The 25,777-nt window shown below is 38.2% G+C and overlaps 3 protein-coding genes and 3 non-coding genes across 9 annotated transcripts; 3 read left to right on the top strand and 3 right to left on the bottom strand.

The window, feature by feature from the left end:
- Positions 1-1,357: 1,357 nt before the first annotated feature.
- Positions 1,358-1,472, bottom strand: LOC122049784. Its single transcript, XR_006131041.1, has one exon. It is a non-coding gene; the product is annotated as a U5 spliceosomal RNA (small nuclear RNA).
- Positions 1,473-2,349: 877 nt separating this feature from the next.
- On the bottom strand, positions 2,350-2,465 carry LOC122049785. The gene has a single exon (XR_006131042.1). It is a non-coding gene; the product is annotated as a U5 spliceosomal RNA (small nuclear RNA).
- A 10,240-nt stretch (positions 2,466-12,705) lies between these two features.
- Positions 12,706-12,822, top strand: LOC122049779. Its single transcript, XR_006131036.1, has one exon. It is a non-coding gene; the product is annotated as a U5 spliceosomal RNA (small nuclear RNA).
- A 2,334-nt stretch (positions 12,823-15,156) lies between these two features.
- Positions 15,157-16,040, bottom strand: LOC122046317. The gene has a single exon (XM_042606940.1). It carries the CDS (start codon positions 15,911-15,913, stop codon positions 15,434-15,436), a length of 480 nt encoding a protein of 159 aa, XP_042462874.1. The 5' UTR covers positions 15,914-16,040; the 3' UTR covers positions 15,157-15,433.
- A 1,164-nt stretch (positions 16,041-17,204) lies between these two features.
- LOC122046316 (epoxide hydrolase A-like) lies at positions 17,205-20,944 on the top strand. The gene is made up of 4 exons (XM_042606939.1): positions 17,205-17,497; positions 17,591-17,782; positions 20,099-20,313; positions 20,477-20,944. Exons 1-4 carry the CDS (start codon positions 17,210-17,212, stop codon positions 20,742-20,744), a joined length of 963 nt encoding a protein of 320 aa, XP_042462873.1. The 5' UTR covers positions 17,205-17,209; the 3' UTR covers positions 20,745-20,944.
- Positions 20,945-23,544: 2,600 nt separating this feature from the next.
- LOC122046315 (bifunctional epoxide hydrolase 2-like) lies at positions 23,545-25,544 on the top strand. Of its 4 annotated transcripts, none has more exons than XM_042606936.1 (5): positions 23,545-23,856; positions 23,956-24,147; positions 24,718-24,932; positions 25,084-25,120; positions 25,192-25,544. In XM_042606936.1, the coding sequence occupies exons 1-5, from the start codon at positions 23,569-23,571 to the stop codon at positions 25,258-25,260; spliced, it is 801 nt and encodes a 266-aa protein (XP_042462870.1). In that variant the 5' UTR covers positions 23,545-23,568; the 3' UTR covers positions 25,261-25,544. The 4 variants fall into 4 exon arrangements, with proteins under 4 accessions (XP_042462870.1, XP_042462871.1, XP_042462868.1 ...); XM_042606937.1 differs by having other exon boundaries at positions 25,097-25,120; positions 25,192-25,387; XM_042606934.1 differs by having other exon boundaries at positions 25,097-25,544.
- The last annotated feature ends 233 nt before the right edge of the window (positions 25,545-25,777 follow it).

Raw genomic sequence — 25,777 nt, 5'->3', positions numbered from 1 at the left:
ATTACATTATAAGCAAGATTACATTACACCCAACTAAACATAACCTTACTTCTTTGGCAATCAATGTTGGAGACGCAAGTGTATCTTGGTATGGTGGTTGTATCTCTCTGTGGTACTTGGATTCCCTCGATGTTTCTTCTGTGTATGTACATTTCTTTGATTTTTCTTTTGAATTCTCTTCTTAATAGATTTTCCCCGTTCCACCTTGATCATTGACCAAATTCCATTCATCAACGTCAATATTCAAAGTTACATATGTTTCCCCAGCATAGTTTCTCCATTTCTAATCTTCAAAATTTTAAAAAATATTTATCCTCATTATATGTAAATTTTTCTTTCCTTTAACTTCCTAATGCGCATCCTAATTTATCTAATTATCTTTATTTTTTTATGTAAAAAAATTTAAAATGAAATAGAATTTTTCCTAAATACCAGTTAATTAAGGATGATTTTTTTCCCAGCATAGTTTCTCCATGTCTAATCTTCAAATTTAAATTAATAGAAGTTAATTTATGACGAGCTGTTTGTCGTTCAGGAAAATAAACTCACTTGTTTAATTTTTACACTATAATATAATATTATTATCTGTAAATTGACTTAAAATCTCTAATAAACTCAAATTCCTCTTTATGATCTCTTCGTAAGAAAAAATCTACTATCATTCACTAGGTGCTTGGTTCATAGAAAGGAATCATAATAGAAATGGAGGGTTTTCATACTCCACATTTTATTAAGTAATAGCTTATTCTTATATTTGAATGATTAAATCTGTAAGATCCATCACCAATCCTTCAAATTAAGAACATGCTTCAATCCCACTTTCATTCCCCCAGTACCCCTCATTATGTGTAAATTTTTCTTTCATTCAACTTGAAAACAAAATTATTCTCATTCATTATATGTAAATTTTTCTTTCCTTTAACCTTCCTAATGCATCCTAATTTATCTATCTTTATTTTTTTAAGTAAAAAAATTTAAAATGAAATATACTTTTTCCTAACTACAGTAAATTAAGGATGGTTCGTGCAAAAAAGAATCATCCTTAATTTCATATGATTTTCCCTAGCATTCAGTAATATTTATCTGTAACTAATGTATCACAAATAAATATATCATTCTTGAGAGACGAATCTTTTCATTTCATTAATTTGGTTCTATAAATAATTCATCAGGAGAACTAATTAAACTCAAATATTTAATATAAAACCAAAAATAAATTATTTTATTACCATAAAATATTGAATTTTATAAAATAGTCAATTATTAGACGACACCACCTTTCATAATATTCATTAATTGACAAAGTAATAATATTGTTAATTTTAATAAAAAAATTTAAGTTTGTAGTTTAGTGAGGTTCTTTTTTCAAAGAAACCTCTCCAAAAATTAGTGTATACTGCTTATAGTGCGAACACACGGTATTCTTTAGTAAAAGGCGAAAGAATAATTCGCTATGTGTTCACCACACAGTTGCATGACTTTTACCAGATGAACCACGAATCAATTTATAGTCATTCTCGTAAGACGCAAAGCAACAACTTCTGATGTGGGACTATAAACTAGCCAAACTCTCAATTACCCGAAGTCTCTTCTCCTTGCCTAAGACACAAACCAAAAAGCCCATCAACCTCTATCACGAAACCCTAGTTCACAAACCCCGCAACGACAGTCCCCTTCCCTACCCTGGGACTGGAGAAGCAACTCTTGCGTAGAGCATACAACAGACGCTGAAAGGACCGGGTTTAGTGGATCATGGCCAATCAAGAGCGTACAAAGGAAGCAACGTTATATCATTTCCTTGATACAACTGGAAATTACTTTCCTGATCTCAGTTTCATTCATTAGATTTAACCACTGATAGTTGTGTGACTGTAAAGTTTGTAGTTTGCTTCTTTCATTATACTGTTTCGATGCACAATGGTTAACTGTCTCATATGTGAATAATGTTAATTCTGTCTTTGAAAAAAAAAAATCATGTTGGTTAATTTCTAAATGAGTTTTTTTTCTAGTTTAGAGACAGGTTTTGGTTAGATAAAAAAAAGTGGCTCTTGAAGAAAGTTGTTTCCCTTTTTAAGTTATCTAATATACTTGCATTGTTTTATTATTTCTGTTAAAGAAAGTTATTATAAGATAGACATCCTTGTTAGGAATTTTTATGGCATGATCTATCTTTGCTTCTATCAAATTTTCGCCTAATGGTTTTTATGGCATGATTTTATAATTTACCACAATAGGTTTCATTTTTAAAATTGAGTATGTCATTAAAATTAATCAAATTGTCATCAATGATGAAAAGATCAAATTATAAAAAAATTTAATAAAAAATTGTAAGTTTGTAGTTTAGTGAGGTTCTTTTTTCAAAGAAACCTCTCCATAAATTAGCGTATACGGCTTATAGTGATGAACACACGGTATTCTTTAGTAAAAGGCGAAAGAATAATTCGCTATGTGTTCACCACGCAGTTGCATGACTTTTACCAGATGAACCACGAATCAATTTATAGTCATTCTCGCAAGACGCAAAGCAACAACTTCCGATGTGGGACTATAAACTAGCCAAACTCTCAATTCCCCGAAGTCTCTTCTCCTTGCCAAAGACACAAACCAAAAAGCCCATCAACCTCTATCACGAAACCCTAGTTCACAAACCCCGCAACGACAGTCCCCTTCCCTACCCTGGGGCTGGAGAAGCAACTCTTGCGTAGAGCATACAACAGACGCTGAAAGGACCGGGTTTAGTGGATCATGGCCGATCAAGAGCGTACAAAGGAAGCAACGTTATATCATTTCCTTGATACAATTGGAAATTACTTTCCTGATCTCAATTTCATTCATTAGATTTAACCACTGATAGTTGTGTAACTGTAAAGTTTGTAGTTTGCTTCTTTCATTATACTGTTCCAATGCACAATGGTTAACTGTCTCATATGTGAATAATGTTAATTCTGTCTTTGAAAAAAAAAAATCATGTTGGTTAATTTCTAAATGAGTTTTTTTTCTAGTTTAGAGACGAGTTTTGGTTAGATAAAAAAAAGTGGCTCTTGAAGAAAGTTCTTTCCCTTTTTAAGTTATCTAATATACTTGCATTGTTTTATTATTTCTGTTAAAGAAAGTTATTATAAGATAGACATCCTTGTTAGGAATTTTTACGGCATGATCTATCTTTGCTTCTATCAAATTTTCGCCTAATGATTTTTATGGCATGATTTTATAATTTACCACAATAGGTTTCATTTTTAAAATTGAGTATGTCATTAAAATTAACCAAATTGTCATCAATGATGAAAAGATTAAATTATCAAGGCCAAAAAATTATATTATTATTTAGTGGAGCTCTTTTATATTCTCTAAAATTAACTGCCACTAAACATATGTAGTCCAATTTTTTTTTTTTTTAAAAAAAATCTATCAAAATTTGGACGATGACCGGAATAAAAATACAAATACAAAATTTTAAAATTATTTGGTATAGCTCAATTTTCAATGGGCAATGAATCCTTTTCCAATTCGTTTGTAAAATTTTAATATGTTTTCTACTTGATAAAAAAAATGAAGAATTTATATATACTTAGAATGCGTTCTGATGCGGCGATAGAGGGAGGCTTACCTGATATGAGGTCAACTATCAGGATAGAGGTCAAAGTCAAGGTGGTTAACGCCTGGATGTCAAAAGGTCCAACGGAGGATCATTGTAATGGTCGGTCGGACGGTTAGGCCCCGACCGTAGGAGATGGGTCCGAGCCGCCCCCCCCATTCCGAATCGGGATGATACGCAAGACAACCGAAAGCGTGAACCAGCATTGTGCTGATCCGGGATGATACGCAAGACAACCGTCTTCCTCACCACTCTCTGCAGATCAGCACAACGCCACCTCCGAGTCGTCCCCCATTCCGGATCAGCGAAGTCGTCACCTCAGCATCCTGCTGCTCCGTATTGAGCGTCAACTGTCTTGCGTATCATTTCGATCCGAAATGGGGGATGACTCAGACCCATCTCCTACGGTCGGGGCCTGACCACCCGGCCGATCATTGTAATGATCATCCGTTCGACCCTTTGACATTCGAGCGTTGATCACCTTGACTTTGATCTCCACCCTGGTAGCTGACCTCGTGCCAGATAGGCCTCCTTCCATCGTCACATCACGTTCCAAATAACTATTTTACGTCTTTGAGTGCGTAAGGATCCTTTGATTAGAACTAAAAAAAATTGTTGTGAGAAACGCATGAAAGCCAACTCATTTATATCATCATTGATCCTGTCCGAGAATCGAGTCGACGGACGCTGGGGACGTGGCGCTCTATATCGTCCTCGGATGACCTCCCAGATGACGTGGACCTCCGACGAACCTGCAATAAAGTCGGGTTGGGAAGGGCTTCCCGGCGACGACCCTCCGACGCTCATGTTAGGCAAGGGCGAGATGAGCAGAAACAGAGTAACGAGACTGTAGCTACAGTGAAGAATATCACATACTTCCGTCAAAGTCTAGGGGTCCTTATATAGGATCTCGGGGAGGTGAGTGCACGCTCGTCGAGACATGCACGCTCCCCCAAGCATACCTCAAAATGGGCATGTCAGAAAAGTACGTCTGATGCCATACCGCAACCGTCCGAACATATCTCTGACACGACAGTGGAAACTTCCACCGTAGATCTTCTATTCGGTCTGGTCGCCGACTATGCTGCCTGTCGGCGACCCATGTCTCGAGAAGGATATCGCCAGTTGTCCATTTTGTCCTCTTCCGTCTCTTATCCGTTACTAGGTCGAGCGGGAGAGCCGGTCGGTCACGTACTCGGACGGGCATGCAACCTTAGTCGTTCGGTAGCTTGGTCGAGCGGACGTGTCGCTCGGCGCATCGACTCTTTTATACGAGAACCCCTAAGCATCGGAAACCCGACCTACGATCGAGCTGTCTTCGCGTCGGCCTGGGCGCTATTACGGCCCATCGGCGAGGTGACCTCCTCGCTCGGCCAGAACATTGGCCTGCCCATCTTGACTTTGACTTCCACGTGTCGTTGACCACTGTACAGCCGGGTCCCCCTCCTTCACCACCGGATCATGTGCCTTCCCCTCAAGTCTAGTCGAAGGAGGCTGAAAGTCCGACTGACTGGACTACTAGTTTGGAGGTGTAGCGGCCGCTCGGCCACTGAGGTAAGTGATTTTCCGTTCGGGCACTGTGAGGGTTCCAGGCAACCGCTCGGCGGCCTATCCGCTGGGCCTTGAAAAGTTTTGCTTGCCGCTGAGTGCCTTATCGACCCGAGAGCGATCAACGCTGACATCTTCAGGATCTCCTCGGAATTCGTGTAAATCTCTGCCATTAAGGTCGAGCATGCGCCCACGCCCGCGTAATGACGTTCATTAAATGTCGCCCTCTAACCTGTCGCCACGTGGCGCCACCACAGTCATCGTACGGCGAGGGCGTCAGCTCCGATGGGACAGGCGGCGGTTTGAATTCAACGGTCGGATGTCAACTTCGATCCCTGTGACCTGGATCAGACGACTGAGGTTGACCGAGCCCCATGTTTATAAAGCATCGGCGCCGACTTCTATTCCATCGTTACTGCCTCCGCGTGCTTCGTCGTCTTCCTCGACCCCCAGCATTCCGGCGATTCTCTATCCTCCTCCCAGGTTTCCTTTTGTAAGCTTTTTGATCCCCTTCACGTGTTTTCGCATTTGCTTCTTTGCTCTCCTTGGCGTGGCCTCTATCGTTGCTCTCTCCGTCAATTTTTTCGACGAACTTTCTGTGTTTTCATTTTCTGACCATAGCCAGTTCTTCTGCCCCCTCTCCCGGCCTTTGGTATCACGCCATGGAGAGTCGGTTCGACTCGGGAGATGCATTTAATCTTATCAACGCATATGACATCCCTGCTGACCACAAACTCACCCTGGCCGAGCCGTCTCACCGGCCTCATGACCCGCCGGCCGGCACTGTTACCTTCTTCCGTGACCAATTCGTAGCCGACCTTAGGTTTCTAATCCACCCATTCATCATAGAAGTGTGTAACTACTTTCGCATTCCGCTCGGCCAGCTCGTGCTCAACTCCTTCAGGCTGCTGTGTGGTGTAGTTGTGCTCTTCCGAGTGCTCAACATCCCCCTTAAGTCTCAGATTTTTCATTATTTTTACTATCCCAAGCAGTCCAAGTTGGGTACCTTCTTGTTTCGATCTCGGATCGGCTTGGTTTTCTTTGATAAAATGCCTGCCTCCAACAAGCATTAGAAGGACTATTTTTTCTTTTTGAGTTTTCCCGAGCCGCCACCTTTCCGAACCCAATGGCAAACTTTGCTGCCGCCTCCCCCCGACCTGAAAAGATATAGGACCGAGCCTGCTTTTCTCCACGCGGCTAACTTGTTGGCCGACCTGAAATTAGACATCCACAAGTTGCTGCCCGAGGGGATGCTGTACCTGTTCGGCTTAAGTCCGGTCTGAACGTGACTTCCGAACGACCCTGGTAAAAAATATATTTCTCTCCTTTTTTTTGGGTCTAACTGATTTCTCTTCTCTTTCTTGCAGTTGCGGCCATGATGGAATCGGTGGCGCTCGGCATGCTGAAGTGCAAGGCTGCCGAGATAGAGGCGGCTGCCGCGCAGGAGGTGGAGAGACTCGGCATCTCCCCAGTCGGCTCCCATGAAGGCGAGAGAGAAGAGGTGCAGACGACGGGCGATGCGTCTGCCACTCGGACCGCCACTACTGAAGCAGCAGGAGAAACCGCTCCTTCGGGTACTCAACTGGCCACTCGACCCGAGGAAGGCGGGTCTTCCGGTGATGAGCTTCCATTGATTGGACGCAAACGTCACCGAACGGGCACACCCACCTGCTCATCCACCTCAGCCGTACATGTGTCTGAGCAGATGGACGATCCCCTTTATTGGCTCCGATGACTATGGAAGCGCTATCTTCCGACCGAACCCCATCTCAAGGTGATTGGCCTTCCGACCCCATCGCGACTCAGCCCCTCAGCTCACTTCCTCCTACTCAACGGACAAGCAGGCGATCTCTCATTTGCTCCGAACCGATCGGCCAGTCCCTTGCCCCTTCAGCGTCTGCTCAGTCTGCACCGGGCGGGCGCAGGACGATCAAGGCCATACTCCACCTACCGATGGAGGAATATCTGCAGGCGACCGAACGACCGATGAGCCCCGAGCACCAAATAACCATCCGGGGACTGCTGGCGAAGGTCTGGGAGGACGCTCGAGCGCGTATTGCCCTGATGCCCCCGGGGCTGCTCGACAACATTCATCTGCAACAAGCCATCGGGGTAACTCTTACCGTAACCTTCATTTTTTCTTCCCCGTTCGGTACTAACTTTTTCCCTTCTGACCTAGTTGCAATACTGGGTGGAGAGCATACCGGTATGCGACCGCTTGGCGTCTTTGGAGGAGGAGTTCAAGAAACTCAAAGTTTCTGGTGGGGCTCCCCCTCAGAGCCCCTCTTACACCGAGCTGAAGGCAGATATGGACAAGACCAAGAAACTGCTGGAGGCCAAGCAAGGGGCCGGCCAAGCCAAGCTTGGTGCTTGAGCTAGGCCCGACCAAGCCTTGCTTGGTGCTCAAGCAAGGGGTCCGCCAAGTGTGAAAAGGGAAGAAGGATTTTATTAAAAATAAAATTTTGATAAAGTCTTTCTTTTTATGTTTTCATCCACATGATTTTAAAAGAGAGTTTTAAATTTTAAAATATTTTCTTTTATAGATTTTCTATAAAGGATTAAAAAAGAGATTAGATATCTTTCCTTATTTGTAGTTATCTATAATGTGAAAGAAAGATTTTAATTTTTTGACAAAACTTTTCTTTTTGTGACCATGATATAAAAAGATTTTATTTTTATCTCTTATATTTTATAGATATCCATAAAAGGATTTAAAAGAGAGAGATTTTAATTTATAAAACGTTCCTTTTATAGCCAACCACAAAAGAGATTTATAAAAGAGAGATTTTAAGTTTTGTTTAAAATCTTTCCTTGTTTGATTTGACATGAGGTGGCCAGCCAATATAAAGGAATAAAAGGAAGTTTTATTTTTGTAAAACTTTCCTTTTTTGGATTCACTAAGGAATATAAAAGAGGGGAAGAGGGTGCCTCATGAGATACACAACCTATTCTATTGTTCCTCTTATCCATCCTTGGTGGTCGACCCTACCTCTTCTCCTTCTCTTCTTCATTGTGGCCAGCAGCATCTTCCTTGGTGGAGCACTTGGTGACCAGTAGCTTGGAGGTGAAGAAGTAGAGGAAGGAGACATTGTTTTCTAGCATCCCTTGGAGCATTGTGGTGGTGGCCGAAACTTTGAAGCAAGGAGGGCTTTGGTGGTTTTCTTCTTGGTAGATCGTCACCCACACGACGTCCAAGAAAAGAAGAGGAATACAATAGAAGATCAAGAGGTTGTTGCTTACAAAGAAAGGTATAACTAGTAGTTTTATTTCGCATCATACTAGTTTTCTTTATATGAATTTTGAAATACCAAACACAAGAGGCTTATGATTCTAGGTTATCGAATTTATGTTTTCGATTTTGTGTTTCTTTCATTTTTCAAACTTGTGTTTCGATTATTTCTTTTGGTTAAACCTAGGATTACTATAAGGAAATTAAATATTAAATTTCATTGAAAGGCTTTGTCTAGGAAGTGGTGGATGCTCCCATACCCAAGAAGGCCTAGTGTCTCGCCATGTTTAACCTGGAAGCCAATCTCTGAAATTAATATTTAATTGAATTTGTAACATGGGTGGATTTGGTTCAATAATGTTAAGCATCGTTTGCGATCCAAGTCTAAACAACTAAGAACATATAAATTGAATTTGGAATCAAAATGTTAAGTTCTGTTTGCGATTCCAAATTTAATTTCTAAAGAACACAATAGGTTGTTAGGAAAGGTTCAGGACTTGTACAAAATTTTTGTACAGGGGAACCAGTACGATATTCCGAGTAGCAACCAATACAACCAAGTTAGGTTAGGTCATGTTGGTATTTAATCTCTGTGTCTAAGTGTGCAAGAATTTAGGGGTACATGAAGTCGAGCGAAAGACGCAGCTAACGAGAAAGACAGCACAGGAGAGAGCCGATGGGCTCAGTGCGTCTGAGGGACGAGGCGTTGCAGAAGAATACGCTACCGAACGAGAAGGAGGCGCACGACGTTTCCGAGGGAAGAGAAGCCGGAGCAGAAGACTGCTCGAAGGGTAGAAAATGGTTTGGGTAAGTCTTATTCCGAATGGCCGAAATCACCTAAGTAAGTGGAATCAAAGCAGAAGATCCGAACCAATGCGAGTGGAACCGGAGCAGAAGACCGGGACCAAAAGTCAACATAAAGTTGACTTTCTCGGTCCGAGTACTCAGACCAAGAACTTCATCCAAACGCGATATGGCGCATTCTGTTGTGATAGGGATAAAAGTTTATCCCTCTCCAGTGCCTGGAACCCTTCTAGACGCCCCGACCAGAGCTATAAATATAGCCCTGGTCCTAATAGTTCGGAACAACACTTGTAATTGATTTTAATTTATTTTAGTTTTGTAGTTGTGAGATTTGACTGCTGTAAGCGGCTTGTCCGTTCAGAGGAGGTTTTAATGAGCTTTCAATTTCCTTGGATTAATAATCCCTTGATTGTAAACCAAGTAACTCTTATTGTGTCTCATCTTTCTTTAATTAGTTTTTTAATCCTTTTATGCAAGTGTTAGTTTAATCAAGCCTGTAAAGTTCGAGAAAGGTTCGGTTTTTTATCGTGTAGGCTATTCACCTCCCTTTAGCCAATCGCCAAGGGACCTACAATATCTTTATCTTATAAACCCATGATTTTTTTTTTCATATATTTCAAATATAGGACTTTGATTGTATTCCCAACAATTCTCCCCTCAAACAAATGACCACTATTATTCTTATGGTTCGAGCTTCCCCTCAAATATCGGATCATTCTTGACCTACTAAGGGCATCTTCTCAAGCATCGGGTCACTCTTGATCTGCTTAGGGTCTGCTCTCAAGCATTAGATCACTGACCTGCTCAGGGTCTTCTCTACTTCGTTCAAGGTTCCACTCACATGGTTCGATATGGATTATGGCTCTAGCTCATGCTTCTTTCAGCGGTTAGTTCGGTGAAGATCGATATCGCTTTGATACCAATTGTTAGGACCAAAAGATTTTAGATATCTCTAAAATAGTATGATATTGTCCATTTTTAACCTAAGTTCTCATAGATTTATTTTTATGCTCTACCCAAAAGGAATCATACTAATGAAGATATTTTTATCTTATAGATCCATGATTTTTTTCATGTATTTCCAATGTGAAACTTTGATTGTATTCCCAACAAGAGGTACATACGATAACATCATTATATAGATACAAGATATTGATGATGGAACAGGTCAATACATGCAGTAACAATACAATAATTTGGCATTTCCCTAATCATGATAAAATAAAATACTCATTTAATGAGAAAGATTACAATGAGAGAGGTTAAAGATGTATTATAAAAAGGGTCTTGCCCCCTGCGAGCACATGTGCACTTTTACTATGCATGCATCCCACATTCGTTTTCCTCACTATTCATCTTCTACTTTTACTCAATTTCACTGACTTAAGCGTCGGAGTGGCTACGCCGGGGCACCCTTGACCTACTTGTTAAAGCTCCTTTTTCTTCCCTCTTTGTGAGCTTGTAGGTGTTCCTGTTTTGAGGTCTTCTTCCAAACAACTTTGAAGCTAGCTCATCGGTATTCTAGCTTTCATCAATTTTAGATGGTATCAAATTTGGTACCGTTTGTGGAAACATATGCCTAATATAAAGTGTGAGAATGGAAGATCTCGGAAAATTCACAACTATCACCTTATCATAAGAAGACCTTGATCCGATGATAGCAACTAAAGCATAAGAGATCATATAGAAATAACAAATGGTAAATTCTTCAGCATCAAAAGCACCCGCAAGCTTAGTCGAGGGACCCCCAAGCCCCTAATTGGAAGTCCAAGCTAGTGCAATCGATGAAATTTTGCCAAGCTTTGTTCTGGGTGTCGACGAAATATCTCTGAGAGCAGAGCGGTCTCAAGAATCCTCTTCGGGGAATACCCGAGACCCCCAGAAGGGCAAAGGCCTTGCCGTTGACTAGGCAACATATTTCATGAGTACCCCCTTTTTCCAGGAGATTCTATAAGAAAAATTGCTCCACTGATTTAGGCCCATGCAGATCGAAGAGTATGCCGGGAAGATCAATCCAGAAGATCACCTTTTGAAGTTTGAAAATACAGTTCTGTTGCACCAATATATTGATGGCGTAAAGTGCCTAGTGTTTCTAACAACACTTTCGGGCTCGACATAGAGATGGTTCAACCGGTTACCTCCATCATCCATCCTGTGCTTTAGGGATTTCAAAAAAGTTTTCTTCTGTTTTCAGTGACCGGTTACCTCTTTCCCACTAGAGACGCCTCAATTCAACCGGAGGCTTTATCCATCATCCATCATCCACCGAGACTCCCAGGATGGATAAAGCCTCGGTGAATTGAGGCGTCTCTAGTGGGAAAGAGGCGCCTCCGCGTCGATAAGAGCCGCTGTCTTCAGTGAGGATCAGATCAACCGGAGGCGCCCTCCAAGAGAAGGAGGTACCTCAAATCATCTAAAAAAGAATCTGTCAAATAGTGCATTATACACAACTTCTACTTTTAATCTCTGTTGTTCTCAAGACGACTACTGTGCTATAATCTTGCTACGATGCTACTCTGCCCAACACTTGAGCTCACTTCAACTTCTTCTTTTTATATTAGGTAACGAATTGCATTTATTTTATTTTAATTACTATAAGGGGAAGTGTAGGGTTGTTACACTTTACTTGATTCACTCTTTCGGTGATTTTGGAAGAAATATTTAGTTTATTGTCCATCGATTCGAGGGATTGTGGGTCTTGAAATAGGAGTCGCCTAATGCTTCGAACCAAGTAATCGATTGTGTCTTTCTGTTTTTGTTAGTTTATTTTTCTACTATGCACTTTATTTTTAAACCCTAAAAAGATAAGTTTCAAATACACGTGATTCACCCTTCTCATGTGTACCGATTTTGTAAGTAGTATCAGAACCAGATTACTCTGTGTATACATATATCAAACAATTAATCATCCATAGAGTAGCAAGGCTGCCAATGAAGTTGAAGATAGTTGCCTTTGCTATTCAAGACTAGTGACTTCATCCATAGAGTAGGAACTCTTCTCTTGTTTCATCCATGGAAGAAGGAGAAGTAATGTTGGAACTGGGCATTAGTACAAGTTAACCATTTGTCCCAGGGTGTAGTACATATGGTTGACACTTGATAATTTGTCTAAATTAGACAGGGTCAATTCCTAAGTATTACTGTCTATGATAATTCTTACTGTACGTCTTCCACTTGTATATCTGAATTTATTTATTTTTATATGTATGGACTGACTCTAGAAGAGTTGTGATGGTTCCGTATTTTATCTGTTCAAGCTTAGCTAGCTTTATTTGGTGGTTGCCTCTTCTGCACCTTGGGATACTTATATGGTTTTTATATGAATATAATGTGTGTGCCAAGTGACTTGTCTCCCTTGCTAGGTGCATCATAAGGTCAAATAAGACTGGTCCATGATGTGCCTACGAAAAGAGAGGATATCTGTCTGTATTTGTTTATTTAGTTTTTTAGTCCCATATCGTTAACTGACCCATTGCCACTTGTGAAAATGATTATACATTGGTTCTTGTTAGGTCGATTGAATTCACGCAGCTGCGTGGTGAACACAAAGCGAATTATTCTTTCGCCTTTTACTAAAGAATACCGTGTGTTCGCCACATTAAGTAGCATACGCCAATTTTTGGAGGGGTTCTTGAAAAGAGAGCCCTGCAAAATAATTATGTAAAACTTTGTATCAGTATTATTATTTTCGATATGTAATTGAATGTGAACTTAAATAGGTTCTTTTGAAATGATTAATTCATGTATGATAAAGGTAGAATCCATCGTTTTAGTGTTTAAAAAAGGTGGGATAACAGTTTCTGGAGTTCTTTCAATTTTATACAAATCGTTAATTAGTCAGTAAGAGTTAATTGGAAAAAGGTTCAACGGATGTTGAAGAGACACTAATATGTTGAAGAGACACTGTGCTTTCTTTTAGTTAGGATTAGTGTCGCATATTGTCAAACATAATTTTGGTTATTTGTAATATTGATATATTCAACATAATCTTTGGTTTCATTTTTTTTTTCAAACAAAGATGCAATCAGATATAAATGCCAATGTTTTTTGTTTCTCAATACTCTCTTTAATTTAATAATGATTATTAAGATTTTCTAAACTTGGCAAATCAAAATTATCAAAATATACATTAAATGATTAAAATTGGTAATTGAGGAGACCATAGGAACGAGGAGAGGTGCAGCTGATCCTTTCTCCCAAGATCCGTGACAAATCGGAAGATAACTGTGAAGTCAATCAGTCGTCTCGTTATAAATTACTTTTTAATCTTAATTTAACGTAGTACACCAAAGAATACCCAGTCGTCTCGTACATCAATTTATGTACATATACATGAGAAAATTCTACAACTTCTTGGCTAATTTCAGCAGATCGATGAACAAGAGTTTAATGTAAGATTTGCACATCTTTATTTGTGCATTGTCGTTGAGCAACATCACTGTAGTTTTACATGTACAAATGCAAATGATCTTATAGGGCACAATAATCATCTCACCGTAGATAAAAGTGAACACGATTACAAGTCGAATTAAATTGAGACTGTTTCTTTCAAACAGGTCAATATGGATGAGTAAGCCAATCCTTCTTGTGTGATAAATAAGAGAAGCCCAAATGATGAAACACAGCTTGCAATATAATTAGAAAGCCTATCCTACTTATGCCTTCAAATCAATATGAATTGATGGAGTAGATGAAGGAGATCCTAAAGTTAGAATACAGGTAAAATATAGTGACACTGTATTTATTCAATTGTTTAGTGCCTTGCTAGTTGGTAGGTTCCAGTAGTGTTCATCAAACTTATTGTTCTAATCTATTCCAAATTCCAAAAAAGAAATATCAATTTGCAAACCATGAGCCATTGCCACATATTCATACTCTTAGAAGCATTCTGATTCATGGTTATTATTGAATATTAAAGATGCATAACAAAGGCAGGCAGTGCCCAGCCAGTATTGTTTCCATGAGGTAAAGTCCTAGGTTACAGAAAAACCCAAGCAAGCATAACCTTGCTTCAGATGAAATCATGACTTGGAACCTTGTTGATCCATTGCCTTGGGGGGAAAAAGGACAACCCAAAACCCCAAGTAACCTCACAACCACACAACACATTGTATTCGAGAATAAACTTTTTGAAATATTTGCACAGGATGTTGACCAAAAATGCCTACCGGAGATAGCTGAAGTAGGCTCAGAACCTTGTCATCCAATCAAAGGAGAAAGCAGCAAAAAAACAAAAAAAAAAAAGAAAAAAAAGGAGAACAAAACCACAGTTCTACTACAACTTTTGGAGGCTCTAATAATTTTAATTCTTAAAGTAAATGAATACAATATCATCAAACACATTGTTGGCAGCATACCAGAAATGCATTCACAAAGCCAAATTTTACTATCATGGTTATTTACGAAGATACATCAGACTTTGTTAATACTAGTCATAAACACTATTAGCCCAACAGAAGGCAGTGCCTAACAAGAAAAGATATTGCTTCCAAAAGGTTGTGTAGTGGCATAAACTTGCTCACATATTTACAACTCTGAAACGCTAGTCTCCAAGGTAGCAATAAGAAAAATCTTTATGAGTTTGTCAAGGCATAGCCTATATGAACAATCTTCAGCATTCCTTGACAAGATGATTCTTATTTAAAGGACAAGGAAACTGCATTTGCTTTCCCAAGCCGATCAAAATATCTTATCCAATCTCTCAATCTAGCATCTACTGATCTATTATATCCTCCACGTTTTTTTGCAATTTTATAAATGTAGAGGAAATGTTGTAGTTCAAACATGGTATTAAATCACAAACACATTAAAACATGATGGCCATTAGCTTCTATCCATAACATTTTATCTGAACAAGCTAGTTCTCCAACTTCGTCCAAAAACTACTGTTTAAATTGACCTCTAGTGAAGGTGAAACCAAAGCTAATATCACAGCCTCGCATCATTAGTACTAAAGCACTCCTATGAGAAAGAATAGTGCTCATAGAAATAATGTTCATATAAATGCAGAACAAGTAATGATTAACAATGAGGCTTGGTTGTATACGACCAAATTATTATGACAACGCCTAATGATGTAGGGATCAATATATTAATTGTAGTTAACATAAAACAAATAAAACTGTAACAGCATGACAATGTTTTCACATGAATGGATGAAAAGGATGAAGTTTATATACAAGTTATATGCATTGAAAGAGAAGAGGTAAGAGAGGAAACCCTAATCCGTGAGGTCGCCTTGTCTGGTAGTGATTCCATCAGCACACCGACGGCCCCCTCGGCGCCAGAAGCCGCCCCATCTTCTTAAAAGCGAAGTGGGTGCAGTTGGAGAGGGCGATCCAGCACACGATCTCATAAATAAAATCGAACGCCGGATCCGACGGGGACGATTCGCCCGAACCATCCCAGCCAGGACCCGAATCGCCAGAATTCCAGCCTCTTCCCCCGTCGCCTCCGCCTCCAAAAGGCCCGTCGTCGCCATCGCCGTCCCCGAAGAAGCCGTCGTCCTCGCCACCGCCCTCCTTGAGGGTCCTCCGCCGGATCCGGCGCATGCTGCGGCGGGCGAGGGCGATCGGGGCGGAGGCGTGGCGAAAGATGTCGGCGCGGACTACGGTGGGTGGCCCGACGGAGTCGAGGACGGAGAGGGGGCATCGGGCGACCGCCCTGGCGGACGCGGCGAGGCCGTGGACGGACGCCGCAGCCGAGAAGACGTCGGCGATGGCGGAGGATGTCTCCATGCGAGGCTCCACTCGGCGGCGACGGCGAAGAAGGTAGAACCCGGAGCGGAGGCGTCAGGCGTCGGGCGTCGAAGAAGCGGCTTATAGAGAACGGCGTGGCTTGACTCGTGAGGAAGGAAATCAAGACACGGCGATCCGAGTCAGACACGTGGTTGGCACCAACCTGGCCGCGGCCGGACTCGATTCCTACGTTTGGATTACATATCACGCTTCGATTCTATCGGAGTTTCCTGCGATTATTTATTTCGCAGAAAAAAATATTATTTCGAAAAATACTTCTAGAATTATCAATTTATTTTATATATTTCTAGAATTCCATTAATATGTACTAAGATTACCAAATAACTTTCAATGCACACTACTATCATTAACTATGTCACATGCTTATGCTTATGCTTTTATTTTTATTTTTATTTTACGTTTATAGCTAGCATCGGTTATTCTAGCGGCCTACTAATGTTAGGAATAACTGATTTGAATCATGAAAATATTTCATTGATATCAGAATAAATTTAAAAATACTCGTAACAGATAATTTAATAATTAGCATCCTAGATTTATTATTCCACTTAATAAAATACTAAATTTATCGTGCATGAAAATTGAATCACGAATACATATAAAAAATTTGTATGAGTTCTCTATCGATGTATCTCCGAGGATAATTCAGATGCAATTATGAGCGCGTTTGTGTACTCGTGTTGCCAGCTGTAATTATGAGCGCTTTTGTGTACTCGTGTTGCCAGCTGTAATTATGAGCGCTTTTGTGTACTCGTGTTGCCAGCTATGTTGCTACCTAAAATATGGAATTTTAATTTTGAAAAAATCAAGATAAATATCTCTTATACCTTAGTTATTATTCTAAAAATTATTAATTGTTCATGATTTATTTTTTCTATATTAATTCTGAGATGAGTTAATCTCAGTTGGGGATTAACTTATTCATTTTTTACCATCATGATATACCACCATATTAATTTAAATTTATAAAATAAAATATTATTAAAATTATTATTATTATTATTATTTAATAATCTAAATACTCAATTATCCGATTAATCGACCAGCAAATAAATTTAAAAAGCACGTATGAATTCTAACACGACAGCTAAAATCATTAATGGTTGGAACTGGAACGTTAGAAAATGCCTGAGATTCAAATCCTTATGAGAATTATCCCTGCCCCGAGTGACAAATACGTGGATGGCAGTTTTAGATATTATTTATTTATTTATTTATTTATCTTCTCTACGTATACTGACAAGAGTTTCCATTTTCGTCAGAAGGCGAGCAAATATGGAAGGGGAAGGCATCATCCACAGGCAGGTGGAGGCCAACGGAATCCAGATTCACCTGGCGGAGAAGGGGGAGGGCCCGCCGGTGCTGCTGCTCCACGGCTTCCCGGAGCTCTGGTACTCGTGGCGCCACCAGATTCTTGGCCTCGCCTCCCGCGGCTTCCGCGCGCTCGCACCAGACCTCCGCGGCTACGGCGACTCCTCCGCGCCGCCCGATGCTGTCTCCTACTCCGTCTTACATATCGTGGGCGACCTCGTCGCCCTCCTCGACGCCCTCGCCCTGCCTCAGGTTCTCCGATCTGAGAAATCTACCTTCCTTGAATAGGCTCAGTTGTTTCGAAGTTCGAAATTGATTGCTTGGATTGATTAAAAAAAAAAATAGGTATTCTTGGTGGGGCATGATTGGGGGGCAATCATAGCTTGGTACATGTGCCTGTTTCGGCCGGATAGAGTGAAGGCTGTTGTGAATCTCAGTGTGGCGTTTTCACCATTTTTGCCCCGAAACCCTGAAGGCAAGCTTGTTGACCAATTCAGATCTCTTTATGGAGACGACTACTACATCTGCAAGTTCCAGGTGTGGCTCTTCATCCTCATCCTGACTGCAAGATTCTAGCTTTTGTTTAGTTTCCTTTTCAAAATGAAATCAAGTATATCATTAGATTATCTATTTCAAGGCAAAGATCATAGAATATTAGAACATAGTTTGTGATTACAGAATACAGTATGCGAGTTATTGCTACTTGATCAACAACACCGTACAATTTCCAGCCAAATTAAAAAATAACTATTAGGGCTAGCTGAGCAATTCAGACCATCTTGCACCATTCGTTTAAGGGCAAAAATCAAAAGGACACCCCAAATTAAAAAAAAAAAAATCAAATGGATGTCCATTTTTTTAAAAAATTTAAAAGGTTACCCCAACTAAGGTTTTCCCCGCATAATACCCCTTATTCCGGTATTGTTGTAGCAGCTATCGGTAGCTTCTACAATGTGTAACAGCTATCGAGTATCTACTACAATATTGTTTCTTCCAGTGTTATTGTAGCAGCTACGACTAGTAGCTATAATATGTTGAAGCTATTTTGTAACTGGTACAACATGTAATACTTAATACAATACTCTTGTAGTGTTGTAACTACTTAATAACTTCTACAATTGTTTTAAAGTGATTTTAATTAATTTAAAGTGATTTTGATGAATTTTAAATAATTTTGACCAAGTTGGTAAAGAGTATTTTAATATAATAGTGTTGTTTAGAATCTAGGGTTTAAGGTTTTAAGATTTAGGTGACGTTTGGTTCTCTCCTAGGAATCGGAATGAGAATGAGTATCATAGTATTATGGAATGCGAATGAGTATAAGTTTGGGTATCATTCTTAAAAATAATGTTTGGTTAGTTGAATATTTTCAATTGGAATGAACCTAAATTTCTTTTTTTACTCTTAGAGGAAAATAAAAGAAAAATTAAATGGAAGAGAAAGTTGGATGTGAGAGAAACATATGATGAGAGAGAAAGTACGATGAGAGAGAAAGTACGATGAGAGAGAAAGTATGATGAGAGAGAAAGTATGATGAGAAAGAAAGTGTAATGGGAAAAAAATGAAGAGAGGGAAAGTGTAATGAGAGAAAATGAGAAGAGATAGCGTGATAGGAGAGATTGAGAAGAAAAAAAGTATGATGAGAGAGAAAGTGTGTTGAGAGAGAAAGAGTGATGGGAAAAAATGAAGAGAAAGAAAGTGTGATGAGAGAAAATAAGAGATTGAGGAGAAAAAGTATGATGAGAAAATGTGATGGGAAAAAAATGAATAAAGGGAAAGTATGATGAGAGAAAATGAAGAGAGAGTGTGTGATGGAAGAGAATGAAGAGAGAGAAAGTGTGATGAGAGAAAATATGGAGAGAGAATATGATAAGAGAGATTGAAGAGTGGAAAAAATATGATGAGAGAGAAGTATAATAAAAAAAATGAGAGAATAAAGAGAGAAAATAATGAGAGAGAGAGTGTGGGATGAAAGATAATACAGAGAGAAAATGGTAGAGAATGTGTGTTGAGAGAGAATGAGGAGAGAGAGTGTGATGGAAGATAATGAAGAGAGAGAGAAAGTGAGATGAGATAAAATATAGAAAGAGAGTATGGTAAGAGAGATTGAGGAGAGAGAAAGTATGATGAAAAAAAAATGAGGAGAGAATGAAGAGAGAGAAAGTGAGATGAGAGAGAATACAGAGATAAAATGGTAGAGAATGTGTGATGAGAGAAAAAGTATGTTGAGAGAGAAAATGTGATGATAGAATGAGGAGAGAGAAAGTATGATAAGAGAGAATAAGGAAAGAGAGTGAAATCAAAGAAAAATTGAACAAATATATTAAGGATATTTTCGTCCAAAACTTAATTCTTATTCCCATTCCATCAAAACTCAAGGGAAGGGGTGGGTTTCATCCATATTCAAGATTTTGGGTTTCATTCCAAAATCTTGATTCCATTCCCATCAACCAAACATAAGGTTTGGGAATGAATCCATTCCCTTATTCCCAAACCTCTAAACCAAACGCCACCTTAGTTACGACTGTGTAATTACTACAATGTGAAAATTTATCTATTTCACTTTAAAGAAACTAAACTCTAAACACATTGTAGTAACTATTGAATAGTTTTTACATGTTACAACGTAACTATAGAATAGATTCTACATTTTGTAGTAATTACTCAGCAGTTGCTACAACAATGCTTGAATAAAGGGTATTGTCGAGATAAAAATCTGATAGGGTTTTCTTTTGATTTTTTGTTTTTGAAAAAGGGATATCCTTTTGACGATTTGTATAATATGGGAAGCCCTTTTCATTTTTGCCTTTTAAATCACTTTTTAACAACGTGCATCATTTGAACAACGTGCAGGAACCTGGAGTCATAGAAGCAACTTTTGCTCATATTGGAACTGGAAACGTAATGCGAGGACTTTTCAGCTTTAGGGGTACCAATCCTTTAAATGAGCAGGAGGATGCTTCATTGCCTCCCTCTTGGCTTTCAGAAGAAGATATAAGCTATTATATAAGCAAATTTGAGAAATCTGGATTTACTGGTCCGGTCAATTATTACAGATGTTTGGATTTGTAAGTATCACTCATCCTCCATTTTGATCTAATCAAACTTTAGCTTAAGCGTTAAGATAACTAAGTTATTATATGTTTAGCATTCTATCCCTTATAAAAAAAAATCCATGTAGATATGGATAAGTTCATATTTCATATCTCAATCTCTGGAATGCTCATGCAGAAATTGCGAGCTGGGAGCACCATGGTACAGTGCACAGATAAAAGTTCCGGTGAAGTTTATCGTCGGTGACAAAGACCTAACGTACCATTATCCAGGTATCCAGGACTACTTGCACAAAGGTGGTTTCAAACAGGATGTGCCATTGCTTGAGGAGGTGGTTGTGATGGAGGGAGTAGCGCACTTCATCAATCAAGAAAAGCCACATGAGGTGACTGAACACATCTACAACTTCTTCAACAAGTTCAGTCTTGATGCTTCAAAATTATAGCTTGGTCCAAATGCGCGTACGCAAAATAATAAATAGAGTTTGCAGAATATCATCTTTCAACTCTGGAGGGGGTAGGTACCCTTTAGATGTTCGTCTTAATGGGTTTGCAATATTGCTATGCATTAGCTACCGTTTAGAGGTAGACTGAATAAAACTGTAACTCCTTTGAGTTTGAATTAATTTGATTATGCGTTGATCAATTTTAGTTAGTTTTTAGCTAATTACACTTATTCTCCTCCTCGTGATCCTTGAATGCTGGAGAACAATGCTCCTCTCTTCGCACGCAGTCGTTCCATATCCAAACAAGCAAGCACGAGAAAAGGGAGAAATTCAAAACCAAACACAAAAAAAATGTGGAATCCTAACATTAAAAGGAGGTTCAACAACAGCACAAATATGGAGGAATAGTAAATGAATATGGAGGCCTCTGTAGGCATTGAAATCTTAGGATTATGGCAGTAAATGAGTCCAACTTTAAATGTTGAAGCTTATTAAATCGAACTAAGTCAAATTTAAAATGAATTAAAATTTTAAAATGAATTAAATTTTTAAAATGATTATTTAAACTTGGTTTGATTTATATTTTATGAGTTTGATTCATTTAGATATTATCGAGCTCTCAATTCAAGCTTGACTTGAGTTTGGTTCCAACTTAGTTTATTTAGATGTTATCGAGTTCTCAATTCAAGGTTTTTTGATTATTTGAAAGTTTTACTTGTTTAATTGGTTATTGAGATTAATAATTTAAATTTATTTATTTAGTATATTGATAAGAATTTTATTAATGACATGGTTTACGAACATCGTTCATAAACGTTATTCATGAATATTAACAAGCTGAACACATATGTATTTAAATTTATTTGTTTAATTTAATCAGTTATTTAATTAATTATATATATATTGAATAAAAATAAATAAATTTTTATTAAATCGAATACTAAATTTATTCATGAGCACTTGATTTCAGATCTAAGTAACTTAGGATCGATCCTGTCCGATTCAAATAAAATTGTCCGATTCAGACATAATATTATGCGGCAGCCTATGGGCAAATCAAAACCAAACCAACAAGGGTGTATGCAACGATAGATTTACAAAACCCAAGAAGTTGAGTTTTGTAAACCCAATTACATTGCACATCTCCTAAAAATTGAGGATTTAAGAAGTCAGCATTTAAAATTGGATGCTGACTTCATAGTGCTTTTAAGAATAAAAAAATTAATGGACATGAGTTCTACTTATAGTTGTCAAGCATAAATTATTAAATTAATACTTTATTAAAAAATATTAAATAAAACTAATATATATGCTTAATAAATTAATTAACATGTATATTATAAATATATATTTATAATAATATATAAATAAATATTAAATAAGATAATAAATAGAAAATATAGATAATGATGTGGTGGATCCAATATAAAGTTATTTGTTGAATTTATGATGATAAAAAAAGGTTTATAGAAATCATAGATTTTTTATTTTTGATGGGACAATTATATGATATAATAGATCTAATGATAAAATTAGATTTATAAATTTAAGATTGCATTACTCTTAATGACTGGAAGTGTCGGGCATCTAAGAATCAGTTTATAGAACGGCGCGGTGTGGCGTGGCGTGGCGTGGCTCGTGAGGACTGAGGAAGGAAATCAAGACACGGCGATCCGAGTCACACGTGGTTGGCACCAGCTGCAGGCCTCGGCCGGACTTGATTCCACGTTTGGATTCCACATCACGCTTCGATTGTAACGGAGTTTCCCGCCCTTATTTATTTGGGTAAAAAACAAAAGGACGATCCAAATTAAATCAATTTTAAAAAAGGACTCCTGTTTTTAAAAATAAAAAAATAAAAAAAATCAGAGAACGCCTCTCTAATATTTTACACCGACAATACTTTTATTTTTTAACAGTTATGACCAGATAATATAACGTATAAAAGTTACTGTAATATTAAATATTAGTGTTATAATTATTTTAAAATAATATTAATTAATTTAAAATAATTTTTAATATGTTTAAATGTTAAAGAGTATTTTAATATAATAATATTTAGAGTTTATTTGATTTAGTGAAATATTTAATTTTTTTATATTATAATAACTACCAAATAACTTTTACGCTATGATCAAATCCTAGGTTTTAAAATTTTAAACCATAAATTCTAAACTCTGAAATAGTTGATTTAAATTATAAATTTTAAACTCTAAAATAATTAATTTTTCTAACAACTAGTAATGTTTAAGATCAATTATTAAGTAGTATCTACAAAGCAACTATGATAAATTTTATGTATAAAATAATTTTTACATATTATAATAGTTTGTCATAGTTCTAAGAATAAAAAACAATGCTATAATAATATAGGATAAAGGGTATTTTATCGTAAAAATATTTGATGAGATGTCCTTTTATTTTTATTTTTTACAAATGCACTCTATAATTTGGAAAATCTTTTTAATTTTTCCCTATTTATTTCATAGAAAAACATTATTTCAAATTTTTTAGAATTTTATTTTAAATGTTTGACTTTGAAACATAAATCACAATTCAAATCCAATTAATCTTGGGATGACTAAAAGTTTTATATTAGTCTCTTGAGTAAAATAGGAAACACTTATGAAGACTTATCCAGAAGATCAACCGTCCTAAGCCCGCTTTTTACAAAAATCTACTACAAGTAAAATTCGAATATTAGACCCTTAATTATTGATGGGAGGATATCACAATTGCACTGGCCATTTTTCTTTTCTTTTTATTACCGTCGAAGACCGTTTTAGAAGTATTATTTATTATTTTCTTCCATTATCGAGCAAATATGGAAGGGGAAGGCATCATCCACAGGCAGGTGGAGGCCAACGGAATCCAGATTCACCTGGCGGAGAAGGGGGAGGGCCCGCCGGTGCTGCTGCTCCACGGCTTCCCGGAGCTCTGGTACTCGTGGCGCCACCAGATTCTCGGCCTCGCCGCCCGCGGCTTCCGCGCGCTCGCCCCAGACCTCCGCGGATACGGTGACTCCTCCGCGCCGCCCGATGCCGCCTCCTACTCCGTCTTACATATCGTGGGCGACATCGTCGCCCTCCTCGACGCCCTCGCCCTGCCTCAGGTTCTCCGATCTCCCTACTTCTCACGAGAAATCTACCTTCCTTGAATAGGCTCAGCTGCTCCAATGTTTGAAATTGATTGCTTATTTAAAAAAAATTAGGTATTCTTGGTGGGGCATGATTGGGGGGCACTCATAGCTTGGTATATGTGCCTGTTTCGGCCGGATAGAGTGAGGGCGCTTGTGAATCTCAGTGTGGCGTTTTCACCATTTTTGCATCGAAACCCTAACGGCAAGCTTGTTGACTACTTCAGATCTCATTATGGAGACGACTACTACATCTGCAAGTTCCAGGTGCGGCTCCTCATCCTCATCCACATCCTATCTGCAAGATTCTAGCTGTTGTTTAGTTTCCTTTTCAAAATCAAATCAAGTATATCATTAGATTACCTTGTTTTTGATAAAGTTTAAATAATTTTGATCAAAAGAGTATTTTAATATAATAGTTTATTTGGAATCTAGGGTTCAATGTTTTAGGATCTAGTTATAATTATGTAACAACTATTGGTAGCTGCTATAGCCTGAAAAATCATCAAACTAAACACTATGCAGTAGCTATCGAGTAATTTCTACAGTTGTAGCATAGAATAGTTCTGTTTGAATTTGGCTGGAAATTGTATGGTGTTGTTGATCAAGTAACAGTAACAAAGGGTATTTTCAGATAGGAATAAAGAGTATTTTCTAGATAAAAATATGATAGGAATTTTTTTTTTTAAAGGAAGGGACATCTTTTGATGATTTGTATAAAAATGGGAAGCCCTTTTCATTTTTGACTTTCTTTTAAATCACTTTCAGATACACTAATGTTGCACTCTTATATCGATTCCCTTCTGAGCATGCATCATTTATTTGAACAACGTGCAGGAACCTGGAGTCATTGAAGCAACTTTTGCTCATATTGGGACTAGAAATGCATTGCGAAGATTTTTCTGCTATAAGCGTACCAATCATTTAACTGAGCAGGAGGATGCTTCATTGCCTCCCTCTTGGCTTTCAGAAGAAGATATAAGCTATTATATAAGCAAATTTGAGAAATCTGGATTCACTGGTCCGGTCAATTATTACAGATGTTTGGATTTGTAAGTATCACTCATCCTCCATTTTGATCTAATCAAGTTTTAGCACAAGGACAGTTAAGAACTTTAGCTAAGAATTAAGATGACTAAGTTATTATATGTTTAGCATTATATTCCATATGGATAAGTTCAAATTTCATATCTCAATCTCTAGAATACTCATGCAGAAATTGGGAACTGGGAGCACCATGGTATAGTGCACAGATAAAAGTTCCGGTGAAGTTTATCGTCGGCGACAAAGACCTAACGTACCATTATCCAGGTATCCAGGACTACTTGCACAAAGGTGGTTTCAAGCAAGATGTGCCATTGCTTGAGGAGGTGGTTGTGATGGAGGGAGTAGCTCACTTCGTCAATCAAGAAAAACCACGTGAGGTTACTGAACACATCTCCAACTTCTTCAACAAGTTCAGTCTTCTTGCTTCAAAATTATAGCTTGGTCCAAAAGATCATACGCAAAAGAATAAATAGAGTTAGCAAAATATCATCTTTTGACTCCGGAGGGGGCAGGTACCCTTTAGATGTTTGTCTTGCTAGTTTTGTAATATTGTTAACCATTAGCTACCTTTTAGAGGAAGACTGAATAAATCTCTAACTCCTTTGAGTTTGAATTAATTTGATTATGAATTGATCAATTTTAGTTAGTTTTTAGCTAATTACACTTATTCTCCTCGTGATTGCTATGCTAAGTGTTCATCCTCCAACCAATGTGGGATCTTAAGGAAAAGACTATTGTTTGCAACTTTACCATACTTTGTAAGAGGTTATTTTTAAGATTCAGATCTGTGACCTGTAAGCTACACGACAGCAACTTTATCATTGCACTTGAATGCTGGAGAATAATGCTC

Source organism: Zingiber officinale, chromosome 2B (assembly GCF_018446385.1).
Source record: "Zingiber officinale cultivar Zhangliang chromosome 2B, Zo_v1.1, whole genome shotgun sequence".
In the NCBI taxonomy this organism is placed as follows: Eukaryota; Viridiplantae; Streptophyta; class Magnoliopsida; order Zingiberales; family Zingiberaceae; genus Zingiber; species Zingiber officinale.
This window is presented reverse-complemented; position numbering and strand designations above follow the sequence as displayed.